Here is a 27057-nt window from a genome sequence, read left to right as displayed (position 1 = left end):
CTTTGTTATTATAATGGTTTTGTTACCTGTAAGCTGGTTTACTAGTTTCTCTGCAGAGTACAAGGTCTGAAGATGGTCTACAACAATATCGGTCACCAGTTTAAATAAAATATTTATGCAATCAAATTGTTACTGGCAAAACTTTGTTGATACACCTGAGATCGCTGTTTCTCTAGAAAAATGTTCCAGAAAAGAACTGAGATCATAGTTTTTATTCTTATAAACAGGAGCACATACGTCAAAAAAAATTACTGACCGACAGTAACACCACAATAGTACCATGTAAGTTTACGTTAACGCTTCTGTCTCGGTGCTGGCACCCCACTGCTCACTACATTACACGTCATTGCTCGCCGTGCGCCTTGTTACATTTACCTTGCAGCCTCGCTGCTCATTGGTCGTCCGGAGTACTTATGTATCCTGAAGCTGTTAACACGAGGAGCGTTCAATAAGTAACGCAACACCTTTTTTCTCAGCCAATTTCGTCTGAAAAAATGAAGAATTTGTTGTGGGACATGGCGGAATATTCCCACTTCAGCTCCTATAGTTTCGTGAAGTTCCGGTATGAGGTAGCGCTATACGTAGCCTTCAAAATTATGTCTGTGACGGGGGTGCGTTCGAAGCAGAGAGATGTCACTGAGTTACTTTTGGCGGAAAACCAGATCATCGCAGATATTAATACTCGTAGTTAGGGTACTCAGAGGTATCTGCCGGCTACGTTCCTCTCCATCTAACAGAAGACCATAAAGAACAACGAAGGAGCATCTGCGCGAAACTGCTTGCGCGTTACGAGTCTCATTTAGACAATTTTTGTTGAATGCATGGATTGGCGCAACTTCACTTCTCCTCCGAAGAAAAGTTCAAAGTCGCACCTCAGCCGGTAATGTCATGGCGACTGTCTTTCGGACTCTGATGGGATTATTCAGTTCGATATCCTCCCTCATCGTGTAACGATCAACTCTGAAGTGTATTGTGCTACCCTCAGTAAATTGAAGAAACGACTTCTGCGTGCTCGTCGTTACAAAACTGCAAACGAATTTCTGGCTTCTCCATGACAACACAAGGCCTCACACAAGTCTATGCAACCGAGTAGAGCTGACAAAACTTCATTAGGCACTTCTCCGCCATCCACCCTACAGCCCGGATCTCGTATCTTCCGATCTCCATCTGTTTGGCCCGATGATGTACGCACTCCGCAGGAAGCAGTACGTGGATGATACGGTTTTTTGATGCAGCAAGAAGTTGCCTCCGACAGTAGAGTGCTACCGTGTTTGCGGACAGGCTCTCCTAGAAAGATGGCGTAAGGCCATCGCATTGGGTGGAGATTATGTTGAAAAATAGGGTTTTGTAGCAAAAAGAGTGGGGAATAATATGGTGTCTTGCAACGCTGAATAAAACAAACCTGATTTCATAGAAAAGGGTTGCATTACTTACTGAAATCCCCTTGTATAGCTAGCAGAGTCAAACATTGCACTCTTGGAGTGATCTTGAAGCAGACAATCACGGCTCAAGTTTCAAGACATGCAGCAATGGCCATAGCGCGAAACATGAACCAGCTTGATATCATCGCCTGGAGAGGACTGCAGCGAGCAGCGATGGGGTAGGTTAAGATGGCCGGTATGACTCAATGTGCTTCTTTCGCTATCGCTGGGCAATGCCGGCGAGCAAGGAGGTAGCAGAATGAACATTCTCTACTGTGTAACTTCTATCTTGATAAGGACAATGACTGGAGTAGGAAGAGAGTACACGTGTTTCTTGAGGTTAACCCACAGTGAGCCGCAGCGACTCATTGATGGTTACATCGTGTAGAGCTACCAAACAGCGGGGATGGTGAATGCTATATTTAATTCGCTGTCACAAACATTTTCTAAGGGATTCAGATTGGGTGATCTATCGGGACAGTCGAGATGCAAAAGGCTTCGTCAAATCAGAAACGTATGTCGGTAGCCTTGTGGATATGACCGTTGTCGTCTTGGAAAATGAGTGCATCCACTGCACGCTCGCCATGAAGATGGAGAAAGGGCGACACTTGATCGCAGAAAATGTTGAAATAAACTTCCTGGCTCTTATTCACGGTAACCGGAATGACTGAGGTAAAGTCTTGGAATGAAAAACGCGCACAAAACATCACAGAAACACCTCCGCCCCGAACTACAGCCTCCACACACTGTGGGCTAAAAGCCTCATTGCCGGCATTGGAGCACTCAACGTCATCCATCTTTGCAAAGAGGCAGTATTGCGAATGGAGGAACTACAACATATTCCTTCGTCAGTGTCCAGTTTCCGTATTGTTTGGCCCACTGGAGGTGTACAGCCTCATGCGCTACTGTGACGAATGGCTTTTCACTGGGTAATTGACACCAAACGTCAGTTCATATAGTTCCTTTCACATTGTCGTTAGAAAACTGGTTGTGATTGATCTGCATTCATTCACATAATTACTGTCGGGTTTGAAAATGTCATTGAATAGGTGTGACGGAGTGCTTTTGCGACATTTCGTCCAATATAACTGGAACAAGTGTTACTTTCTTTGACAAGTTTCACTCGCGGCTCCCCGAGACAATCCACGCAGTTTCTTAAATCGTGATTCAGAAATAAATGATATTCCCAACAGAACTTTAAAGCAGTTCCCACAGTAGACAATATTTTAAGAGTACTAGAAGTGTTCTCTGCACAGGCTTCGCTCGTCTCTAGAACACTACTGACACAAGCTCACGTTGTGTTGTCAGGAACGCTGTAAACAAAATCGATATATCGCGCTATGACAGTCACGCACTCGATATAAAGGGTGTTTCACAATTCATGCTACACACTTCTAGAGTTTGTACAGGGGATTTGATAGATCACGTTTAACGTCGGAACACATGTCCGGAAACGATTCGTTTCCTTTTAACAAGGAAAATAAGATGTACAGATTTCACTCCTATTTGCTATTATATTACAACAGCTGTTCGGTATTACGACACCCTGTTTCGGTACACACAGTGTACCTGCGCAGTAAGTTCGCATAAACTCTGTCCAACAAGCGTGGAGCATGGTTAATAACTTCTGCCGTAGCCATAATCCGTGCATCCAGATCTTCCTCTGACTGGACAGGAGTCTCGTAAACAAGACCTCATGTGGACCCACATATGGGGACGCGCACGGTCGCCAGCGATACAGACGTACTTACGTTGATTCATTGTGCGTTCCAGAACGACGAGATCACCCAGGGAAGAACACGAAAACATTTCCTAGACACTAACACACCCTCCTCCAGTATGGTGGCCAAGCATGTGGTCCACCTCGACTACGTTCAGGTGGTTTTGGACGCGAACTGCAAAATTTACTGCTACGTCATCAGGTTGGAACCACAATTCGCCCCGAATGTCCAGTGGATCATCCTACAAAAAATCTGCCATCACTTGTTGCACAATTATCAAGTACCTGGCACCAGTTAGGTGGGAAGGAAGGGTGTATGGCCCAATCAAAGGATCATCGTAGATACCTGCACGGATATGATATCGAAGGTGTGCATAAATATTTGTGTAAACGGGGATTTGCGGTTTTCTTGATCCAAATGTGGCTACTTAGAGCGTTCAAAACACCTTCCATGTTGAAATGCGCTTCAACGGTGAACAAAATTCGCCTTGAAAACAGAGAAAAATCCACACAACGGTGTAAAATCAAGTACAGAAATTGACACGTGGCACAAGATCGGCCGGACCATGGCATATAGCTTCTGGTGAGACACACGCAAGTCACGTGTAATGGCTTGAGTACTCTTCGATGGGTTGTCTTGAACTTGATAAAGCAGTTCCTCTTCTAGTACATAAGTGCGCCGCCTTTTTGGAACACCACAGTTTGCTCTATCGCATGTGTATTTCACACTTTCCCGCAGCCGTTGTTCTTCTCGGTAAACGTGGGATGACTGGAGTTAAAAAAAAAAAAAAAATTTGGCTCTAAGCACTATGAGACTTAACATCTGAGGTCATCAGTCCCCTAGATTGAGAACTTCTGAAACCTAACTAACCTAAGGACATTACACACGTCCATGCCCGAGGCAGGATTCGAACCTGCGACCATAGCAGCAGCGCGGTTTCGGACTGAAGCGCCTAGAACCGTTCGGCCACAACGGCCGGCGATGACTGGAGTCAGACGATTTGGAAAGTACTCGTGGTACAGACGTTCAGCTCCTCTTCCATTACTGCGAGCTTCATCGTAAACAAACGTATCGATGTACTCTGTGAACATGTAGTTAGGCGCCGGCCGCGGTGGCCGAGCGGTTCTAGGCGTTCAGTCAGGAACCGCGCAACTGCTACAGTCGCAGGTTCGAATCCTGCCTCGGGCATGGATGAGTGTGATGCCCTTAGGTAAGGTAGGTTTAAGTAGTTCTTAGTTCTTGGGGGACTGATGACCTCAGATGTTAAGACCCATAGTCCTCAGAGCCATTTGAACCATTTTTTTGTACTCAGGCATCCCGTTACTGCAGTAATAGTCACTGTAACATCAACTGACGCATCACCAGGAAGCATAAAAGCAAGGCAGTTGGAAACAGAGGACGTCACGTGACATCGTCTCATCGTACCTGTCACGAACGTGGGTAGCCTACCATAAGAGGCGAACCGAGTAAGAAACATCTAGAGCGCAACTGATAAGCTCTTGTTTTCCTTGTAACATGGAAACGAACCGTTCTCACTCATAGGTTCCTATGTAAAACTTGAACTAGTAAGCCCCCTCTAGACTCTAGAAGTGTGTAACATGAACTGTGAAACACCCTTTATATTGCTTGCAGCGAACCTTGCAAATTACCAATGACTCTTGTTGCCCAATTATCTTAACGAGGGACGATATGTGTAACTTACTTTTTGAAATCCGAACGTAGTTGTAACTGGAAATATTTCTTTTCACGATGCATTAAATTCTCGTAATCACAACTCACTGGTTTATTTACGTTTCAAAATGTATCTGGGGATAAGAGGTTATTGTCGCCATGTTCCTTACATCATGTCATGAATGTCCACTCGTCACTGGTCAAAGACGACAGCCAATATAAGAATTTATACTTTATGCGAAGTAAAGATTGATTCTAGAAGGTTGGGCACGCTTTGTATGTGTGCAGAAGATACCTGTGACCAGGAGCGGAAGACGGGATCCTTGCCTCCGGAACGCCCCCACAGCAGGTGCCGCACGTCCTCCAGGTCTGCAGACATGGCGCCGCCTTTGGCGCTGCCTCGCGCCCCCACCACCAGACGGCCCATTGCACGCCTCCTGTTGCCGGGGAAACACACATACGTCGCTTATTGTTACCAGTACCAGCAGCAGGAACTAACTTCACTAGGATAAATGACATTACACAGGTACGTGTGTTATCAGGAGAAACTGGTTCAACTTGAACAGACGACCGACACTGATAATAAGACATGGGCATATATTACTTACACGTATATGGCAGTTATAAGAGTTGAGGGACATGAAAGGGAAGCAGTGGTTGGGAAGGGAGTAAGACAGAGTTGTAGCCTCTCCCCGATGTTATTCAATCTGTATATTGAGCAAGCAGTAAGGGAAGCAAAAGAAAAATTTGGAGTAGGAATTAAAATCCATGGAGAAGAAATAAAAACTTTGAGGTTTTCCAATAACATTGTACTTCTGTCAGAGACAGCAAAAGGATCTGGAAGAACAGTTGAACGGAATGGACAGTGTATTTAAAGAAGGATATAAGATGAACATCAACAAAAGCAAAATGATGATAATGGAATGTAGTCTAATTTAATCAGGTGATGCTGAGGTATTTAGATTAGGAAATAAGACACTTTGATATTTGGGGAGAAAATAACTGATGGTGGTGGAAGCAGAAAGGATGTGAAATGTAGACTGGCAATGGCAACAAAAGAGTTTCTGAAGAAGAGAAATTTGTTAACATCGAGTATAGATTTAAGTGTCAGGAAGTCGATTCTGAAAGTAATTGTACGGAGTGTAGCCATGCATGGAAGTGAAACGTGGAAGATAAATAGTTTGGACAAGAAGAGAATATAAACTTTTGAAATGTGGTGCTACAGAAGAATGCTGAAGATTAGATGGGTGGATCACATAACTAATGAGGAGGTATTGAACAGAATTGGGGAGAAGAGGGGTTTGTGGCACTACTCGACAAGAAGAAGGGATCGGTTGGTAGGACATGTTCTGAGGCATCAAGGGATCACCAATTTAGCATTTGAGGGCAGCGTGGAGGGTAAAAATCGTAGAGGGAGACCAAGAGATGAATACACTAAGCAGATTCAGAAGGATGTAGGTTGCAGTAGGTACTGGGAGAGGAAGAAGCTTGCACAGGATAGAGTAGCATGGAGAGCTGCATCAAACCAGTCTCAGGACGAAAGACAACAACAACAAACAATATGATACTGAAATGTAGGCAGGAGTACACGATCCAGTCACATTAATGTGAGCACCGCCTATGAGCGACGTTAAGTTACAGTAATCACTCACAGATGGCAGGTGGCAACACTAGCGATGGAGTGTACATTGAGCGTGTCGGTGGGACGCGGAAAACATTGCAGTCGTTGTCGTAATGCGGAATCGGAGCGAGTAAGCTGACGCCCAAAAGGGCATTACCTTTCGGGCCAAGGTTCGAAACGGCTAAGTTCGCGTGATACCCTGGTTCGTATACCGTGCGTAGCAAAATGGAGCTATCCAAAACTGGCGCTGAGGCAACTATGGTGCACCACGGACCTTTGTAAGGACGAATAGACGTGCAACTGTTGAGTTATAAACCGTCCCACCGTGTGAGGTGGCGCAGTGGTTAGCACACTGGACTCGCATTCGGGAGCACGACGATTCAAACCCGCGTCGGGCCATCCTGGTTTAGGTTTTCCATGATTTCCGGGATGGTTCCAATGAAAGGGCACGGCCGATGTTCTTCACCATCCTTCCCTAATCCGATGGGACCGATGACCTCGCTGTTTGCTCCCCTCCCTCGAAACGAACCAATCAACCAGTCGACCGCCCAGATGAACTGAGGAGCTACCAATACAGTTTTCTCAACAGCCGTTCAGCGAACGGTGTTGCGTATGGGCCTCCACAGCAGGCGCCTGGGTAATGCAACCATGCTCATTGCTGTTCATCGGGACGAAGACGAATTTGCACGGCGATAGGAGCATTTGGACATCCCCTGAGCGGCAACAGGTGGCCTTTTCAGGTGAATCACGCTTTTATGTTCCATCGGAAACATGATAAACGCTCTGCAACAATCGCCGAAAGGGTCCAGGCGCAAGGCGGGAGCGTTACAGTATGGGAAATGTTTTCGTGTCATTCCTAGGCGATATAGTCTTTCTGGAACGCACAATGGATCAACATAAATATGCATCTATTGCTGGCGACCATGTCCATCATCATACAGAGTGCGTTCCATAAGTAATGCGACCATTTTTTTCTGACGCAACGGTAGACCACAGCGTGTTGTAACCGACTGGGCTAAGTGGAGGGGAGTGTTAGCTTCAAAACGCTCTTTCTCATTTGGCTGCGAGCTGCCGGAGAGTCAGGACGTGCGTTTCCGTCAACCCCGTTTTGAGTCCGCCACCGAAACATTTCCATTACTTCAGTATGCCTTTGGGACTGATTGCTTGTCCAAATCACAAGTTTTCCGATGGCACAAGTCGTTCATGGAGGGCCGAGAGGAGATCACCGACGAACCTCGCACATCAACCGCAAGAGTCGACGAAAATCGTGTGCGCCATTGTTTGAACTCTGACAGTCGGTTGAGCCTTCAATTGATAGCACAAACTCTAAACATGTCAAAAACAACCGTTTGTGACCGAAGATTTGAACATGAGAAAGGTGTGTACCAAACTCGTCCCAAAAGTGTTGAGCGACGAACACAAGCACATGCTAGTGCTGCGGTGCCGAGAAATGTTGGAAATGTGTGAAAATGATCCTCATTTTTTAAACTCAGTTATCACTGGTGATGAGTAGTCGATTTTTGAGTACGACCCTGAGACAAAAAGGCAGAGTTCAGAGTGGCACACCCCATCGTCGCCCCATCCCAAGAAGACGCATGAGCAAGTCCAGGATCAAAACCATGCTCATTGTCTTCTTTGACGTCAGAGACATTGTCCACCACGAATTCGTACCTACTGGGACTACAGTGAACTCAGCTTTCTACTTGGAAGTGCTCAAAAGACTGAAAAGGAGGGTCTCACGCTGTCGAAGCGACATCAAGGACAAGTGGAAAATTCGCCACGACAACGGGCTGAGTCACAGCGCCTTCATTGTCGACGACTTCCTGGCCAGGACCAAGACCCCATTGGTTCATCAGCCTCCCTACAGTCCTGACCTGTTTCCTCGGTTAAAAGGAGTCATGAAAGGAAAACATTGGGACACGATTGAAAGCATCTAGGCGCATGTTACATCAGCTCTAAAGGACATTCCGGAAAAGGCATTCAAGGATGCCTTCCAGGCATGAAAACACCGCCTCCAGAAGTGTATCGATGCAAGAGGGTGCTATTTGGAAAATGTTTGATTATTTGTACGAATATATTCAATAAATGATTTTTTATGAATTTGGTCGCATTACTTATGGAACGCACCTTATATGTAACCCGTTTTCCCTCGGCACTATGGCATCTAACAGCAGGACAATGCGACCTTTCACACAGCTCGCAGTATACGTGCGTGGCCACTGGAGTTAGCTGATCATCTCTGTTGACCCTTTTGTGCTTACGAAATGAACCTGTTGTGAAACGCACTGCTCTTCTTCGGATCTTCTCTGTTTCCTCTATCAGTTCTGTCTGGTCCCGATCCCATACTGACATACGTACATATGTCCTCCAACAGAGGTATATGACGATATGTATTAGCACCCATAAACGAAAAGGTTCGCAGTTGCTAGCAACATGTGTCGTTAGAAGAAATAGGCGGATCTCGCTCCCTTCTCTTTAAGACACCAAAGAACCGTTTCAGGGGCGGTGGAGACCGTACATCCGCTAGTGCTGACGCCTGCTCACATCATCGGTGTACCACAACAATATTCGTAGTTTTTTTGGACCAATGTTTGGTCGTTTCCTGCGTCATCTTCTCCAGTTTTAAACATGGCGTTCGACAGGTCCACACTACACTGCAATTCATCAAATAATAAAAGCTGTTGTGGTCCATGTGGATCCACATATAAACAGATTGAAATATATTAATGTAGCGGATTAGACAGCGTTCTTTTGCAAAGTGTAACTTATCTCTTCAGTTTTCAGGTCTGCAGCAAATCCAACTCTAATGACTGGCTCCTTCAGACCTAAGCATTAATGTAATTTATCGAATGGTGCACCCGTACACATCCCGGTCACATTAACGTGACCATCTGTCAAAAGCCTGAATAACTATCTTACGCAGGGCAGACCGCTGCGAAAAGTGCAGGAAGAGAGGCACTGAGGTTCTGGAAGGTACTGATCGGGGTGGGGAGCCATGTCGACTCCAGCGACGCGGCCAGCTACGCTGGGGTTCTCGGTCTAAGTTCCAAGATGCGAACAATCCGAGCAAGGTGGTCCCACCGATTCTCCATTGATTTTAAATTCGAGGAGTTTCGTGAATAGCGAAGCACGGTAAACACATCCTGGTGCTCTTCAGACCACGCACTTACTTTGCGAGCTGTGCGACACGTTGCACTGTCCTGTAGGTGCTATTATGCAGAGGCAAAACAATTGAATGTAGGGGTGGACATGGTCCCGAACGATAGTTGCATACGTGTGTCGGTTGTGCTATCCAGATGATGAGATCACACGGGGAATGCCGGCCGCTGTGGCCGAGCGGTTCTAGGCGCTTCAGTCTGGAACTGCGCTACCGCTACGGTCGCAGGTTCGAATCCTGCCTCGGACATGGATGTGTGTGATGTCCTTAGGTTGGTTAGATTTAAGTAGTTCTAAGTTCTAGGGGACTGGTGCCCTCAGACGTTGTCCCATAGTGCTCAGAGCCATTTGAACCACACAGTGAATGCCAGGCCTTAACACTGCCTCGTCCACACTGGACCCCTCCGACGACTGCTGCAGGGTTTTTGCTTTGAGAAGTTTCACGCCTTACACACCAATGGCCATCTGTCCGATTGAGCATAAAACTTGATTCATTTGAAAAAGCCACCTGTCGCCATTCAGTGCACGTTCTGTTACAGTTCTGGCGCGCAAACTCCATCCTTCGTCGCCGACGAACAGTAGTCAATATCGTTGCTTGAACCATGCGCCTGCCGCAGAGGCCCATATGCAGCAACGTTCGCCGAACGGTCGTTGAGGAGTGTTGGTAGCCTCTTGGTTCATCTGAGCGGTCAACTGCTCGACAATTGCACTCAATTCGCCCGTACACATCTCTGCAGCCTTCGTTCCCTCCTGTAATCTATGGCCTGTGGTGCACGACAATTGCCTCAGTGCCAGGTATGTATAGCGCCATTTTGCAATTCGAATACACTTTAAACACGATGGCACGTGAACTGTTAACAGGCTTAACCATTTCCGTAATGCTTCCACCCTCGGCCGAGCGCCAATGATCATATCCTTTTGGACGTGAGGTAAACCGCTCTTTTTTCGCATTACGACAGCGGCTGCACTGTTATCCGCGTCCTCCTGACAAGCTTTATATACCCTACACTGCTAGTGCTGCAATCTGCCGTCTGGAAAAAGTTACTGCACATTGACGTCACTTCCGAAGTAAGAGTGATTTCAGGTGTGCCGCAGGGGAGTGTCGTAGGACCGTTGCTATTCACAATATACATAAATGACCTTGTGGATGACATCGGAAGTTCACTGAGGCTTTTTGCGGATGATGCTATGGTATATCGAGAGGTTGTAACAATGGAAAATTGTACTGAAATGCAGGAGGATCTGCAACGAATTGACGCATGGTGCAAGGACTGGCAATTCCATCTCAATGTAGACAGGCGTAATGTTCTGCGAATACATAGAGAGAAAGATCCTTTATAATTTAACTACAATATAGGAGGTCAGCAACTGGAAGCAGTTAATTCCATAAATTATCTGGGAGTACGCATTAGGAGTGATTTAAAATGGAATGATCATATAAAGATGATCGTCGGTAAAGCAGATGCAAGACTGAGATTCATTGGAAGAGTCCTAAGGAAAGGCAATCCGAAAACAAAGGAAGTAGGTTACAGTACGCTTGTTCGCCCACTGCTTGAATACTGCTCAGCAGTGTGGGATCCGTACCAGATAGGGTTGATAGAAGAGGTAGAGAAGATCCAACGGAGAGCAGCGCGCTTCGTTACAGGATCATTTAGTAATCGCGAAAGAGTTACGGAGATGATAGATAAACTCCAGTAGAAGACTCTGCAGGAGAGACGCTCAGTAGCTCGGTACGGGCTTTTGTTGATGTTTCGAGAACATACCTTCACCGAGGAGTCAAGCAGTATATTGCTCCCTCCTACGTATATCTCGCGAAGAGACCATGAGGATAAAATCAGAGAGATTAGAGCCCACACAGAGGCCTACCGACAATCCTTCTTTCCACGAACAATACGAGACTGGAATAGAAGGGAGAACCGATAGAGGTACTCAAGGTATCCTCCGCCACACACCATCAGGTGGCTTGCGGAGTATGGATGTAGATGTGGATTAATTTGACTGGACCATGTACATTCATGTACACTAACTCATGGATTTTTTTTCCCCGAAAATTACCTCTCTCGTCGCTTTCACAAAATGACTGCCCCCTGGAGCGTGCCATCCGGACGCCGGCCTTTTGCTTTTAAAAGTAGATGACAAAGCGCTGCCAGTGTTGCTGATTTGTTTTAGGAGGGAGCGGGCGCTGATGTGAGCGCATTGGGAGTGTTTGGTGGTAATTGCCGGCACACTGGCGGCCCTGGGGCGTAACGAGGCGCCATTGTGCCGGCTTGTGCGTGTATCCGGCACCGGCACGGCCAAACGGAACACCGAGTATCCGGTGTCGGCTGACAGCCGAGTTAACGCTGCTCCTCTCAGGCCTGCACGCTCATTTGTAGCACAGCTCCGGTTTAGTCCCATGGGACTAAGAAAAATCAGCTAAATTTCGATTACGCGATAAGTCACACAAATCTGAAGGCTGTAAATTCAACTAAATACTTAGGGATTACAATTACAAATAACCTAAATTGGAACGATCACACAGATAATATTGTGGGTAGAGCAAACCAAAGACTGCGATTCATTGGCAGAATACTTAGAAGGTGCAACAGGTCTACTAAAGAGACTACTTACACCACGCTTGTCCGCCCTATTTTGGAGTATTGTGTGTGGTGTGGGATCCGCATCAGGTAGGACTGGCGGATGACAATGAAAAAGTACAAAGAATGGCAGCTCGTTTTGTGCTATCGCGACATAGGGGAGATACTTTTCACAGACATGATACGTGAATTGGAGTGGCAATCGTTAAAACAAAGGCGTTTCTCGTTGCGACGGAACCTTCTCATGAAATTTCAAACACCTGTTTTCTCCTACGATTGCGAAAATATTCTGTTGGCACCCACCTCCATAGGGAGAAATGATCATCACGATAAAATAAGAGAAATCAGGGCTCGCACAGAAACATTTAAGTGCTCGTTTTTCACGCGTGCCGTTCTAGAGTGGAACGGTAGAGAGACAGCTTGAAGGTGGTTTTTGAACCCTCCGCCAGGCATTTTATTGTAAATAGCAGAGTAATCACGGAGATGTAGATGTAGATGAACGTGTCACAGAAGGAACGAGATTAGTCACGCTGCTAAAGAATTAAACAGCTCGAAATAATTTTTGGGTATCTGCAAACATGTGAGGGCTACGTTTCAAAGTTGCCTGTGAAACAGTCACTTTCCATTTTCAATATTTTATCATTTTATTTCGCGAATGCGTTGCTGCTGAAGCTACGCAAAGATAGTATTCTGTGCCAACGATCGATTCCAAACAGTTTGGTTTGCCGGATTGGTGTTTGAAGATTATGGGAAGTCCTGTGTTGTGGTTCAAGTAAAACGGGTGAATCACAGCACATCGTGTGTCCCCCCACCCCACCCCTCTCCCCTTACTAGGCAAGATAATCTAGGTGAAAAAGTTTAAGCAAGTGTGTAGCATACTGGAAATGAGCGTTTGGCGTCATTGGCCGGGAGGTAACTTGCGGGGCAGGTCCGGCCGCCTTGGTGCTGGTCTTATTACATTCGACGCCACATTGGGCGACCTGGGCGCCGGATGGGGATGAAATGATGATGAAGACAACACAACACCCAGTCCCTCAGCGGAGAAAATCTCCGACCCTACCTTTGGGAACACTACCTTGGGGAAAGCCAGAAATCACTTCTGTTTTACTCGAATTGAGCGCCCAACAAACCAAATATCATAATTATCTTCATACTGTTGTTCCTAACGGACATCTGTGGGCCAAACTGATCATGTGGAGGCAGCTGTGTACTGTCTGGGTCGATGCAGCCCTCTGTGTTGCCTCCAAAATGGCGGCACGCATTTCTGTTGCTTGCTGCTCGAGGCACCTATGACGCATAATTTGTAGGCAGTGGTCATCACCTGGTGTTGTTAACGGAAGAAAAGAGATCTGCAGTGTTTTGTATCTCACGATAGAGGATGAATGTGCGAATGTCGTCGTAAACGTATTCATCAATAGCAGAACCCAGTACCTCCATGGAGATTGTTGATCAGAGACAAGGGTACCGTCAGGAATGCCGCAGGGAAATGTGATAGGACAGCTTTTATTCTCTATATGCACTATATGATCAAAAGTATCCGGACACCCCCAAAAACATACGTTCTTCATATTAGGTGCATTGTGCTGCCACCTACTGCTAGGCACTCCATATCAGCGACCTCAGTAGTCATTAGACATCGTGAGAGAGCAGAATGGGGCGCTCTGCGAAACTCACGGACTTCGAACGTGGTCAGGTGATTGGGTGTCACTTGGGTCATACGTCTATACGCGAGATTTCCACACTCCTAAACATCCCTAGGTCCACTGTTTCCGATGTGATAGTGAAGTGGAAACGTAAAGGGACGCGTACAACACAAATGCGTACAGGCCGACATCATCTGCTGACTGACGGAGACCGCCGACATTTGAAGAGGGTCGTAATGTGTAATAGGCACACATCTATCCAGACCATCACACGGAAAAATCCAAACTGCATCAGGATCCACTGCAAGTACTATGACAGGTGGAAGGTGAGAAAACTTGGATTTCATGGTCGAGCGGCTGCTCATAAGTCACCCATCACGCCAGTAAATGCCGAAAGACGTCTCGCTTAGAGTAAGGAGAGTAAACATTCGACGATTGAACAGTGGAAAAACGTTGACGAATCACGGTACACAATGTGGCGATCCGATGGCAGGGTGAGGATATGGCGAATGCCCGGTGAACGTTATCTGCCAGCGTGTATAGTGCCGACATTAAAATTCGGAGGCGGTGGTGTTATAGTGTGGTCGTGGTGTTTTTCATGGAGGGGGCTTACATTCCTTGTACAGGGTTATTACAAATGATTGAAGCGATTTCACAGCTCTACAATAACTTTATTATTTGAGATATTTTCACAATGCTTTGCACACACATATAAAAACTCAAAAAGTTTTTTTACGCATTCACAAATGTTCGATATGTGCCCCTTTAGTGATTCGGCAGACATCAAGCCGATAATCAAGTTCCTCCCACACTCGGCGCAGCATGTCCCCATCAATGAGTTACGAAAACATCGTTGATGAGAGCTCGCAGTACTGGCACGTTTCTTGGTAGAGGAGGTTTAAACACTGAATCTTTCACATAATCCCACAGAAAGAAATCGCATGGGGTTAAGTCGGGAGAGCGTGGAGGCCATGACATGAATTGCTGATCCTGATCGCCACCACGACCGATCCATCGGTTTTCCAATCTCCTGTTTAAGAAATGCCGAACATCATGATGGAAGTGAATTGGGGCACCATCCTGTTGAAAGATGAAGTCGGCGTTGTCGGTCTCCAGTTGTGGAATGAGCCAATTTTCCAACATGTCCAGATACACGTGTCCTGTAACGTTTTTTTAGCAGAAGAATAAGGGGCCGTAAACTTTAAACCGTGAGATTGCACAAAACACGTTAACTTTTGGTGAATTGCGAATTTGCTGCACGAATGCGTGAGGATTCTCTACCGCCAGATTCGCACATTGTGTCTGTTCACTTCACCATTAAGAAAAAATGTTGCTTCATCACTGAAAACAAGTTTCGCACTGAACGCATCCTCTTCCATGAGCTGTTGCAACCGCGCCGAAAATTCAAAGCGTTTGACTTTGTCATCGGGTGTCAGGGCTTGTAGCAATTGTAAACGGTAAGGCTTCTGCTTTAGCCTTTTCCGTAAGATTTTCCCAACCGTCGGCTGTGGTACGTTTAGCTCCCTGCTTGCTTTATTCGTCGACTTCCGCGGGCTACGCGTGAAACTTGCCGGCACGCGTTCAACCGTTTCTTCGCTCACTGCAGGCCGACCCGTTGATTTCCCCTTACAGTGGCATCCAGAAGCTTTAAACTGCGCATACCATCGCCGAATGGAGTTAGCAGTTGGTGTATCTTTGTTGAACTTCGTCCTGAAGTGTCGTTGCACTGTTATGACTGACTGATGTGAGTGCATTTCAAGCACGACATACACTTTCTCGGCTCCTGTCGCTATTTTGTCTCGCTGCGCTCTCGAGCGCTCTGGCGGCAGAAACCTGAAGTGCGGCTTCAGCCGAACAAAACTTTATGAGTTTTTCTACGTATCTGTAGTGTGTCGTGACCATATTTCAATGAATGGAGCTACAGTGAATTTATGAAATCGCTTCAATAATTTGTAATAGCCCTGTAGTTTTGCGTGGCAGTATCACAGCACAGGCCTACATTGATGTTTCAAGCACCTTCTTGATTCCCACTGTTGAAGAGCAATTCAGGGATGGCGATTGCATCTTTCAGCACCTGTTCATAATGCACGGCCTGTGGCGGAGTGATAACTCGACAATGGACTGGTCTGCACAGAGACCTGACGTGAATTCTACAGAACACCTTTGGGATGTTTTGGAAACCCGACTTCGTGCCAGGCCTCACCGACCGACATCGATACCTTTCCTCAGTGCAGCACTCCTCGAATAATGGGCTGCCACTCCTCAAGAAACCTTCCAGCACCTGATTGAACGTATGCCTCCGAGATTGGAGGCTATCGCCAAGGCTAAAAGTGGGTAAACACCATATTGAATTCTAGCATTACCGATGGAGGGCGCCACGAACTTGTACGTCATTTTCAGTCAGGTGTCCAGATACTTTTGATCACATAATGTATCTAGGTTTAACGTGCGAAGCGATGTGAAATGTCATGAGTATGTAAGGATTGTGGTAGGGAAGGCGGATGGTGGGCTTCGATTTATTGGAAGAATTTTAGGAAAGAGTGGTTCATCTGTAAAAGTGACCGCATATAGGAAACTAATACGACACATTCGAGAGTATCGCTCGAATGTTTGGGATCAACACCAGGTCGGACTGAAGGAAAGTATCAAAGCAATTCAGAGTAGGGCGCTAGATTTGTTACCGGTAGGTCGGAACAATGCGCTAGTATTACGCAGATGCTTTGAAAACTGAAATGGGAATCCCTGAGGGAACGCGACATTCGTTTCGAGGAACAGTATCGAGAAAATTCAGGGAATCGCCGCTTGAAGAAGACTGCAGGTCGGTTCTAATGATGCCAACATACACTTCGCGTAAGGACCGCGAAGAAAAGAGAAATTAGGGCTCGTACGATAGCAAATAGACAGTCGTTTTTGTCTCTCTCTATTTGAGAGTGGAACAAGAAAGGAAATAACTAGTATTGGTACAGGGTACCCTCCACAACGCACCTTGTGGTGGCTTGCAGATTTCGACGAGCAATCAAAATGGGTACACCATCTAAGCTCTAAATGTACCTTTTGAGCACGTTTACGGAATTATGTAGGTTATAGCCGCTGCACTGCTCCGTTCATTATTGAAGACACAGCGCACTCAACTGAACTGCATTAATTGCAAGAACGCAGGATTGCTTTTTACCTCTCTTAACCGTTGACTGTACGCAGCGATTTCCTTTGGTCAAAAGGATACTGACAAAAAGGTTTGCAATAAATAAATAAACAAATAAAAACATCTAACTATGACAATGAACAAAAAAGAGACTAGGAAAAACGCTAAACTGAATCGCTTGTTTCTGAAGTGGACAACTCAAGGTTGATAAATTACTCAGGAGAAGGAAGAAACCTTCGAGACCAATTGTTTAATAATTTAATGTCGATTTTATTTCCCCTTATATGATTTTATCACCTGGAGTTTTCCCCTTAAATGAAACTAATAACTAATGAAGTTTTTGAATGCTTTTGAACCTAAATCACTCAATATGTTTTAGATGAACCAAGTAACTCATAAATGTCCAGAAAACTTTGTTTAAAATTCATACAAAAACAAAACATGCTACGAAAGATGACTGCCCACTTGTTGACGGTAGCGTCTTACAGTTACACAAAAACCAAGCAAACCATCTCCAAAAGATGACCACTTGTTCATAAAACTGTATACGTTTACATAGAAATGAGTACAGGACATGTTACAAAAGATAATTGGCCACTTGTCCACAACCCTGAGCTGCTCATATCAATGTTTTCTGTGGAACAGTTAATCAGAGTTTATAACAAAACCACAGATTCAAACAGGATGATTCCAGGACTGCCATATGTTTATTTCTTAAGCGTGACGACTCCTGGATTTGTCCCCTATCAGAAACTGTTAGAAAGCATTTCGGATTTCAGTCCGACCTCTATAGGCGGAAGGCAATAACGGTATTCCGTTTTTGTCCCAATCGATACTGTCACGCCTCAGTTAACTGAAACAGACAAAAACTGCACTTTCAATTTTCAGAAATTAGTGATGCAATTGGTCTGACCATTTTGAAGCGAAAATTTACTAGGAATCTGACAATGCTGAACACATTCCATAAAAATTAAGTTAACCAGCTAGCAGAATTGACAAAAAAAGGAGGTAATCGTTTGGTGGAACACGCTTGCAGCAGCGGATCAGTCTCGTTTCCACGGGCGTCTGCTCATCTCCAACGTGCCAAAAAAGCCTGACCGTTGGATAATCGCTATGTCCACCAATTCCTACTTGAGAAGCTATACGGGAGATGCCAGAGAGTATATTGAAATTCTCCGTCTTCGACAACTCACACAACAGTTTATCCGTCACGTGGAATTAATATTCGTCTGTGTTTCCACTATCAACTATATCAATAAATCGAAACGAGAAGTTTCATTAGATCAACTTAATGATACAAGAAAGAAAGAAGTTTCGGGCGCTAATGACCTTAGCAGTTTTGCGCCCTAAAACCATAACAAAAAAAAAAAGAAAGAAGTTGGATAAAAAGGTGTGCTTTTCCCTTCGCCGGAAAATATTGCGAACATGGTCTGACGCAAAAAGTATTTGATTAATACTGCAAGTATGTGTATTTACAAAATCTGTTCAGGCAGTAATGATCACTTTTAAAGTCAGACCACGCGCCTGCATTTGTTCCTTCCACTACTTAGAGCATTTCTGCAAGATGTTTCTCGAGAGGTTGCTCAGGAGCTCCACTAAGTTTGCTTATCATCGAAGTGCACGAGCACGTCTGTAGTAACCGTTCGTCCACTACACTGAGCTATTGATTCTTATGGAACTTTCCAAAGCGTAAGGACACTGTTGAAAAGTCAAAAACAAGTCGCTCTCTAATATGTTACGAGAAATGCATACGTACCTTGCTTACTTTGCAACTTCAAGTTAATGCACAGTGTTCCACTGTGACTCACTAGCATGTTATCACTCAACTTTGATGACAGATTACGTATGTTGTCGGCGCTGTGTTCCCCGTTTTAGACGAGAAACGCTAAAAAATCTGAGCTATCACAAAACGTATCACAGAAGCATGTATGCCAATAATGTATAAACGGCGCTAGTGGATCAAAAAATACGTAGGACAGCCAGTGAAACAAAAACTGAGATTTGCATCGAAGGAAATACCCTTGTAATGTTGATGCATTAATTTGTTCTGAAAGCGGTGCTGATATTCAAGACAATAAAAACGGGTTAAAAGCTGTGAGCTATCTGGGGAAGTTTACCTTGCATTACTGAGCAACTGTTTCACCAGGTATCCAGTCTAGCTTACCAAATTCCCAACCAGACTAACATTAGTTATAATCTTTTAATAGTCATCTTACGACAACCGTTGAGATATATATAAAGAGAATTTAAATAAAAAGAAATAAATCCGTTTATATTTGGACATTTATTTTATCGTTGATCATTGTTCCGTTAAAATTTCAGCATACTAAAATTGATTCATAACTAAACTGGTGTCTTATTTAGGATTGTGAAAATGTGAGTTTCTAATCTTACGGAACACATCAAATATGGAGCCAAGATTGGGAGACTGCATACAACACTGCATTCATAAAATAACACCCGAAGAACGTTGAAACATATGCAAGAGGAAATAAACCACAACCAACCGATTCAATTTTCACCCAAAGAAGTTATGTTCGTAGCGCAATCCTGTCCATCATGAAATTACCACACACTGGTATACTAAATTCATACTACCCCTCTGTGAAATCTTCCCGAAAAGAATAGCTGAAGGCTACTTTGACGATTACACTACATGGTTCACATGGTCAACTTGGTTTACACAAAGAGTGTAACTCCACGATAATTTTGATAATTAAAATAAATTACATAGAAACACAAATTACAAAAGAAAAACCTCAGACTGGTTACTATCGTCTTACTATTAACCTGATGGATCAAACAGTTGTATAAGTACGTGGTACTGGTCTCACAAAGTACACCCCACATGGGTTGAACATAAAGAAAAGTTGCTATATTGAAAAATATTGTCAAGATGAGACGTTATAATCTCACGCACATTCGCATTTAAGATTGATGATGTTAGAGTTACGGATCATCCACACGTGGTTCCACTTTACTCACAAAGTAGTGACAAAGCAACTACTGGAAGATATTCTGAACCTCACACTCGAATTACACTGCGATGCAATTTAAGGTAACATTAGCTATTTTATATCGAAACCTGAAATAAAGGTGATTAAATTTTCAGTTAGGCTGAAGTTGAGAAATCCATTGTCCTACGGACTTAGCAGAGACGCGCTTAGCCGGAGATCTTACCACTTCAGACGCTCGCCGTGGACAGACTGCCGTGGGTCCCTCCTGAGGGGTGCCTCACAGATACAAACGTAAGTGACCAGAGAGGCAGCTTCCTATACCAACATGACAAGGGACGGACAGGACCATACTAAGAATATAAACCTCTTTGCTTTTAGAAAGCGTAGCTACCTGTTCCGACGTTGGTCCTATTGTTCTCTAGCAGACAGGCTTGTCTGCTACCATCAAGCATGCAACTAGAAATACATTTGCTCATTCATCCTTTCACACAGAAGGGAAGGGGGATGACAGTATCTTATCATACACAGTATATAAAAGAAAGCGGATGTAGGTTCCGTATGAGACTGTGTGACATGAATTACATATAAACTGTGTTTTAAAGTGTAGTAGTGTGACAGATCGTTTTTGATTATGTGTAGAAGTAACACGTTCCACTGCTCAGTCTCCTCCCAGATAGTCAGAAACACCACAGTAAATTTAGAAGTGGAATGTACGCCGTAAATGACAACAGTTTTAAAAAATTAACATGAAAGGAATCAAACACAATGATTTAACATTTGGAACACATTAAAATGATGTGAAAAATCCAGCCAGGATCCCGAATATCTTCGTTTTACAGCTAAGATATCTTGCTCTTACGGCAGATTGACACTATCCCATTGCCCACCTGAGGGGCTAACTGCAGAGAGAAACTTTAGAGAACCGTCATACTTCCATCGACTAGTGCGCGTGGGACATGTCATTTAACGTGCAAATGCGCAATACAAGTAGTAAAGATCCGAAGGCAAACGTCAGCCTTCTCACTGTTAGAGTGATAAATTGACCAATGATGGCAGTTCAGGTTGTAGCATGGCATCAGCTGGCTTGCCTAAAACTGCAGCGGCTTCTCGTGGCGTGGGTACACGATACAGAAGGAGTGTGCCTGCTCGGATCACTAAGGAACTACACTGTCCAGTCGCATTACTCTGACCAACTGTGGCCCGCTGCGAGACGAGAGGGATGAGAGTCAGTGCAGTTCTGGAGGGTACCAACAGGGATGTGGACCCGTGCTGACTCCAGTGCTGTGGCTAGCTGCGTTAGGTTTCTTGGTTGAGTATCCATGGTGCAAATACACTCACGCTCATAAATTAAGGATAATTGCAGAATGTGGTGCCACACAACGTCGCACTACACAAAACTGGCGCTAACAGCATAGTCACATAAGGAAAACACACGACACAGATCTGTAAGTCCACGGTACTGGTGATAAATTGAGAAAACCGTACCGAAACACATGATGTGCTACAAAACGCCACTGTTTCTTGAGCATGTACCCCTACATCAAGATGTGATATGATCACAATGCACACGTATACAGGCCGCACAACGGGTTGGCATACTCTGGATAAGGTGGTCGAGCAGCTGCTGGGGTATATCCTCCCATTCTAGCACCAGTGCCTGTCGGAGCTCCTGAAGTGTCGTAGGGGTTTGAAGACGTGCAGCGATATGTGGACTGGGAGCCTCCCAGACGTGCTCGATGGGGTTTAGGTCTGGGGAACAGGCAGGCCACTCCATTCAGCTGATATCTTCTGTTTCGACGTACTCTTCCACGATGGCAGCTCGGTGGGGCCGTGCGTTATCATCCATCATGGGACCCACTGCACCCCTGGAAAGGCGGACATACTGGTGCAAAAAGAAGTGCCGATACAACTGACCTGTTACAGTTCCTCTGTCAAAGGACATGCAGCGGTGTACGTGCACCAATAATAATCCCACCCCACACCATCAAACCACGACCTCCATACAGGTCCCTTCCTAGTACATTAAGGGGTTGGTATCTGGTTCCTGGTTCACGCCAGGTGAAAACCCGGCCAGAATCACCGTTCAGACTATACCTGGACTCGTCCGTGAGCTTAACCTGGGACCACTGTTCCAATGACCATGTACTGTGTTCTTGACACCAGGCTATACGGGCTCTTCTGCGACCAGGGCTCAGTGGAATGCACCATGCAGGTCTCCTGGCGATTAAAACATGTCTGTTCAGTCGTCTGTAGACTATGTGTCTGGAGACAACTGTTCCAGTGGCTGTGGTAAAGTCCCGAGTAAGACTACCTGCGTACTCCGTGGCCGTCTGCGGGCACTGATGGTCTTCTTGTGGTGTTGTACACTGTGGTCGTCCCGTACTGTAGCTCCTGGACACGTTTCCTGTCTGCCGGAATCGTTGCCATAATCTTGAGATCACACTTTGTGGCACACAGAGGGCCCGTGCTACGACTTGTTGTGTTTGACCAGCCTGCAGTCGCCCTAGTATTCTACCCGTCATAACGTCACCAATACGTGTCCTTTTAGCTACTTTCAACACACAGTCACCATTAGAACGTCTGAAAACATCTGCACACTTACTCGCTGCGCCGTACTCTGATATGCACCAACATACCTCTGCGTACGTGGACTGCTGCCAGCGCCACCGTGCGACGGCCTCAGGTCAAATGCACCTCATGGTCATACTCCGAGGTGATTGAAACCCGCAAACCGCCCACCAGAGCGTCGTTTCACCATGTATCAGCATTATCCTTAATTTATGAGCATGAGTGTAGCTCGATCGAAGTGGTCCCACAGACTCTCTATTGGGTTTAAATCCGGGGAATTTCTTAGCCAATGGAGTACGTTAAACTCATCCGGGTGCTCTTCGAACCACGCACATATTCTGTGAGCTGTGTGTCCGTTGCGCTGTCCTGCTGGTAGATGCCATCGTGCCGAGGAGAAACAAATTTAATGTACGGGTGGTTATGGTCCCCAATCGTAGATGCATACCTGTGTTGATCCACTGTGCCTTCGAAAAGGACGGGATACCCCGGGAAACGCCACGAAAACATTTCCCAGACCATAACGGTCCCTCTTTCGCTCTTCCTATGATTGTTGCAGCGCGTTTGTTTTCAGAGTATACAACGTGATTTATCTGGGTTAGGTTGGGTTGTTTGGGGGAAGAGACCAAACAGCGTGGTCATCGGTCTCATCGGATTAGGGAAGGTCAGGGAAGGAACTCGGCCGTGCCCTTTCAAAGGAACGATCCCAGCATTTGCCTGGAGCGATTTAGGGAAATCACGGAAAACCTAAATCAGGATGGCCGGACGCGGGATTGATCCGTCGCCCTCCCGAATGCAAATTAATCTGGAAAGGGTACATGTTGCCACTCAGTGGACATCCACTGAGGCACTTGCGCGCAAATTTCAGCCTTCGTTGCCAGTGAACAGCAGTCGGTACGGTTGCATCAACATGGCGGCAGCTGCGGAGACCCATCACACGCAGCAAAACAAGCTGAATGGTCGTTGAGGAGACACTGTTGGAAACTCTGGGCGGTCAGTTGTTCAACAGTTGTGCTTCTACTTGACTGTGCATATCCCCACAGCTATCGTTTACCCCAGTCATCTGTGGGCTGTGGCGCAGCACATTTGCCTTGGCGCCTGTTTTGGATAGTGCCATTTTGCCATGCGCTGTGCCCTTTAACCACGGCGGCATGCGAACAGTTTACAAATTCAGTCATTTCGGAAACTTTTTCACTCTTGGACCGAAAGACAATGATCATGCCCTTTTGGATGTCAAATAAGTCGCTCCGTTTCCGCATTACGACAACGACTGCACTGTTTTCAACGTCCGCCCGACACGTTTCATGTATCTTCCACTGCTAGTGCTGCCATCTGCCGGCTATGAGTGGTTATTATACGTTGACGTCGAACATAGGCGGTGATCACATTAATGTGACTCGGTCGTGTAGGAACGCCCTCTATTTATCACAATTAAAGCAAAGCAAGTAGCAAAGATGCATCAGGTCCGTTCTTGATTAAGTTGGTAACTACGGCAAATAAAAGGACTGAATTGCAATCATAGATTTCGCAAAAGGGCAAAGGGTAGACACATACCGTCACCGTACCTTCAACAGAGCTCAAATCTTTTCAAGTGGAAGTCAAGAAGAACGAGGCCTACTCGTAAAGTAGCTTTCGTTTTCTTATAGTGTGGATAGTAGTGGAGATAGTGGCGCCGCTCTTGCGGCAAAATGCACATTGAACCAGTACGCTGCGGGTAGCGGAGAATCAAGGTCGTGTCTTTGTTGGTCTCCGCAGCACTTGCATTCAAAATGTGTGCTGCCATCACAAGTCCCGCCAACTATGAGGTACGTTCTATAATAAGGTTTCTGTGGCAAGAAACAGTGAGGCTAGTCAAAATTCATCGCGAACTTAGTGCGTGAGTCACAAGTAATGAGTGAAGGTGGTGTAAGATAGTGGTGCTCTATGTTCAGAAATGGTCGAAACAATGTCCTTTAAGAAGAAAAATTTGTTGATCGAGTATGGTGAGTGCAGATCTGATTTGTTTGATTGACGAAACAGGTTAGAGAAAACCGTAGATTTGTGTTCATTTTCCACAGATTAGTCTTAATCTTCTAAGTAAAGTGAATACCGAATATTTAGTCTAGTGCAAATTTAATGCCTGATGGGTGCCTAAACTCCTTTCTGAAGAACAAAAGGCTAAGCGATGGCAGAAGCTTTCTTGTGCATAATGAAAGAAAAAGTGAAGCTTTTCTCAACGAGATTGTGACAGGAGATGTGGGTATGATACGTGAATGCAAGAACAAAATTTCAATCAATGAAATGGGGCCGCACTAGGAAAACTGACAAAGTGTCTTCAAATACTTTGCAACAGGAAACTGAAAGCAACTGTGTACGGGGACAGAAGAGGAATTGAAACTACGTGGAAAAATAAATTAGACAGTGTACTTTCACAGTATTGTAAAACAAATACTATAACTTAATTCACATTTTTTAATAAATGAAAGTTACTTTATAAATAGCTCTCGCACAGTCAGCTAGAATATAATTTAAAAGATCATTTGTATTAGGATTTACTCGTGGAAATCATCATCTGCAGGTCATGTAAAATATCTCCTCTGTTAAATCGATCATAATAGTACGTATATTTAGTACAGAATGTTACACCAGTGTTGTGTTGTGTGTCCTGATATGCTTATAAAAATATGTCAAGATTAAAATTCTATCATTTACACTACAGAATGTATGTTTGTAGCTGGTAGTATCCATGCTATGATTTTCTGAAAGGATAGTGGGACGTAATCGATACCCTCAACACCACAACAATGTAGAGGAACGGTGGCTAGCATGACCTACTTTAGCCAAAATAAGAATAAAATCTTTGTTGTTTGTAAATGAAGTATAACCTTGATTTCAACATTATTTTTTGTGTAAATGATGAAAAAAGATTTATAACCAAAACAACACACAGCCAGAACAGTTTTTCTAAGACTTACAATTCGACATGTTAATAAAGGTGTCGGCTAGTATGGGCCTTAGAACAACATATAGGTTTTCTCAATAAAAAAGGTATTTTTGTTGTTCATTAGAATGTTATTTGTTTCTTCGTCAAAATAGAACAAAGAACAAAGTAAAAACACACAACAGAAACGTAAATTTATTATAGAAAATAGGATTTTGGTTCTTGAGTCCTTAGTGTCTGCAAATGCATGTGCCCTGCCCTCATATCTTTCGTACAAATCCAGTTTTCTTCAAAAAACTCCCCACAAACCATGTTGATTCGAAAACCAATCTGAGGTGTCATAGATGTCTACTATGTACAGGGTGTACATAAAGTCCGGGAACCCTTTCCATTATTTATTGCACAAGAACCAAACACTGTACAGGTATCATACATATATCATTTTGAAGAGAAAACCTAGAAGTTTTTTTTATGTATACCGCCACAACGTAGTTTGGTAATTTGCCGATAGTCAGCGCTAGTCGCAAACATGGGGAGTTCGGGTGCGGAACTTTTCTGTGTGTTGGAGTTCGACAAAAACAAGTGTGCTACAGCTGTTCAACGGATGTTTAGAACCAAGTACGGTAAGAAACCACCAACAAGGAAGCGCATTTACCACTGGCACAACAAATTCGTTATGACGGGTTGCTTGTGCACGGTAAAGAGAAGCGGACGGGTATGGCAAGAATTCGATTACCGTATTGACGTCTGCCGGGTCACTCATGGTTCGTATATTGAATGGTTGAAGAAAAAAAAAAAAAACTTCCAGAGATTCTCTCCCCCCCCCCCCCCCTTATCGCAGGTTCGAGTCCTCCCTCGGGCATGGGTGTGTGTCCTTAGCGTAAGTTAGTTTAAGTAGTGTGTAAGCTTAGGGACCGAGGACCTCAGCAGTTTGATCCCATAAGACCTTACCAAAAATTTCCAAATTTCCAGAGTTTCTCTTCCAAATGCAATATGTATGACATCTGTACAATGTTTAGCACTCGTGCAATAAATAATTGAAAGTGTTCCCCGTCTTAACGTACACCCTGCATTTCTAGGAACATTAAAACGATCGACGACGACGACAGCCGTTAGGGTTATTTCCCCTTCCAAAAAGCTTGAAACTGCTTGCTTCACTGCAGTCTCAGAACAATCCCCTTGACCCTCATTCCCAAGCTTCTTCTTGAACCTTGGCACCGTGCTCTAAAAACAAATAAAAAATTTACGTATGTGACCCATGCTATCCGATTTTGGTATGGCCTGTACTACCCAACTGATGCTGCACATTAACATGTGGCAGGAATTTAAACTGGCTTGACTGAGCGGCTTTTCATTATTACAATACCATTTACATTAGACTACTTAAATGGTTCAAATGGCTCTGAGAACTATGGGACTTAACATCTGAGGTCATCAGTCTCCTAGACTTAGAACTACTTAAACCTAACTAACCTAAGGAAAGCACAAACATCCACGCCCGAGCCAAAATTCGATCCTGTGACCGTAGCAGCCGCGTGGTTCCGGACTGAAGCGCCTTGAACCGCTCGACCATAGCGGCCGGCAAACTACTTAAATACCGGGTGGTGCAGCTACACAAGGAGGCCCAGTGTGCGCTTCAATTACCGTATGGCAGCGAAACTTTG

At 44.9% G+C, this 27057-nt stretch overlaps 1 protein-coding gene across 1 annotated transcript in view; it reads right to left on the bottom strand.

The window, feature by feature from the left end:
• The window catches only part of LOC126095493 (ubiquitin carboxyl-terminal hydrolase MINDY-3-like), a 42757-nt gene extending 37517 nt beyond the window's left edge, over positions 1-5240 (bottom strand). The window contains exon 1 of the mRNA XM_049910282.1: positions 5109-5240. Coding sequence (XP_049766239.1) covers positions 5109-5240 — 132 coding nt within the window. The remainder of the gene's footprint in view (positions 1-5108) is intronic.
• Between the last annotated feature and the right edge of the window lie 21817 nt (positions 5241-27057).

The sequence above is a fragment of the Schistocerca cancellata genome, chromosome 8 (assembly GCF_023864275.1).
Source record: "Schistocerca cancellata isolate TAMUIC-IGC-003103 chromosome 8, iqSchCanc2.1, whole genome shotgun sequence".
NCBI classification, from domain to species: domain Eukaryota; kingdom Metazoa; phylum Arthropoda; class Insecta; order Orthoptera; family Acrididae; genus Schistocerca; species Schistocerca cancellata.
This window is presented reverse-complemented; position numbering and strand designations above follow the sequence as displayed.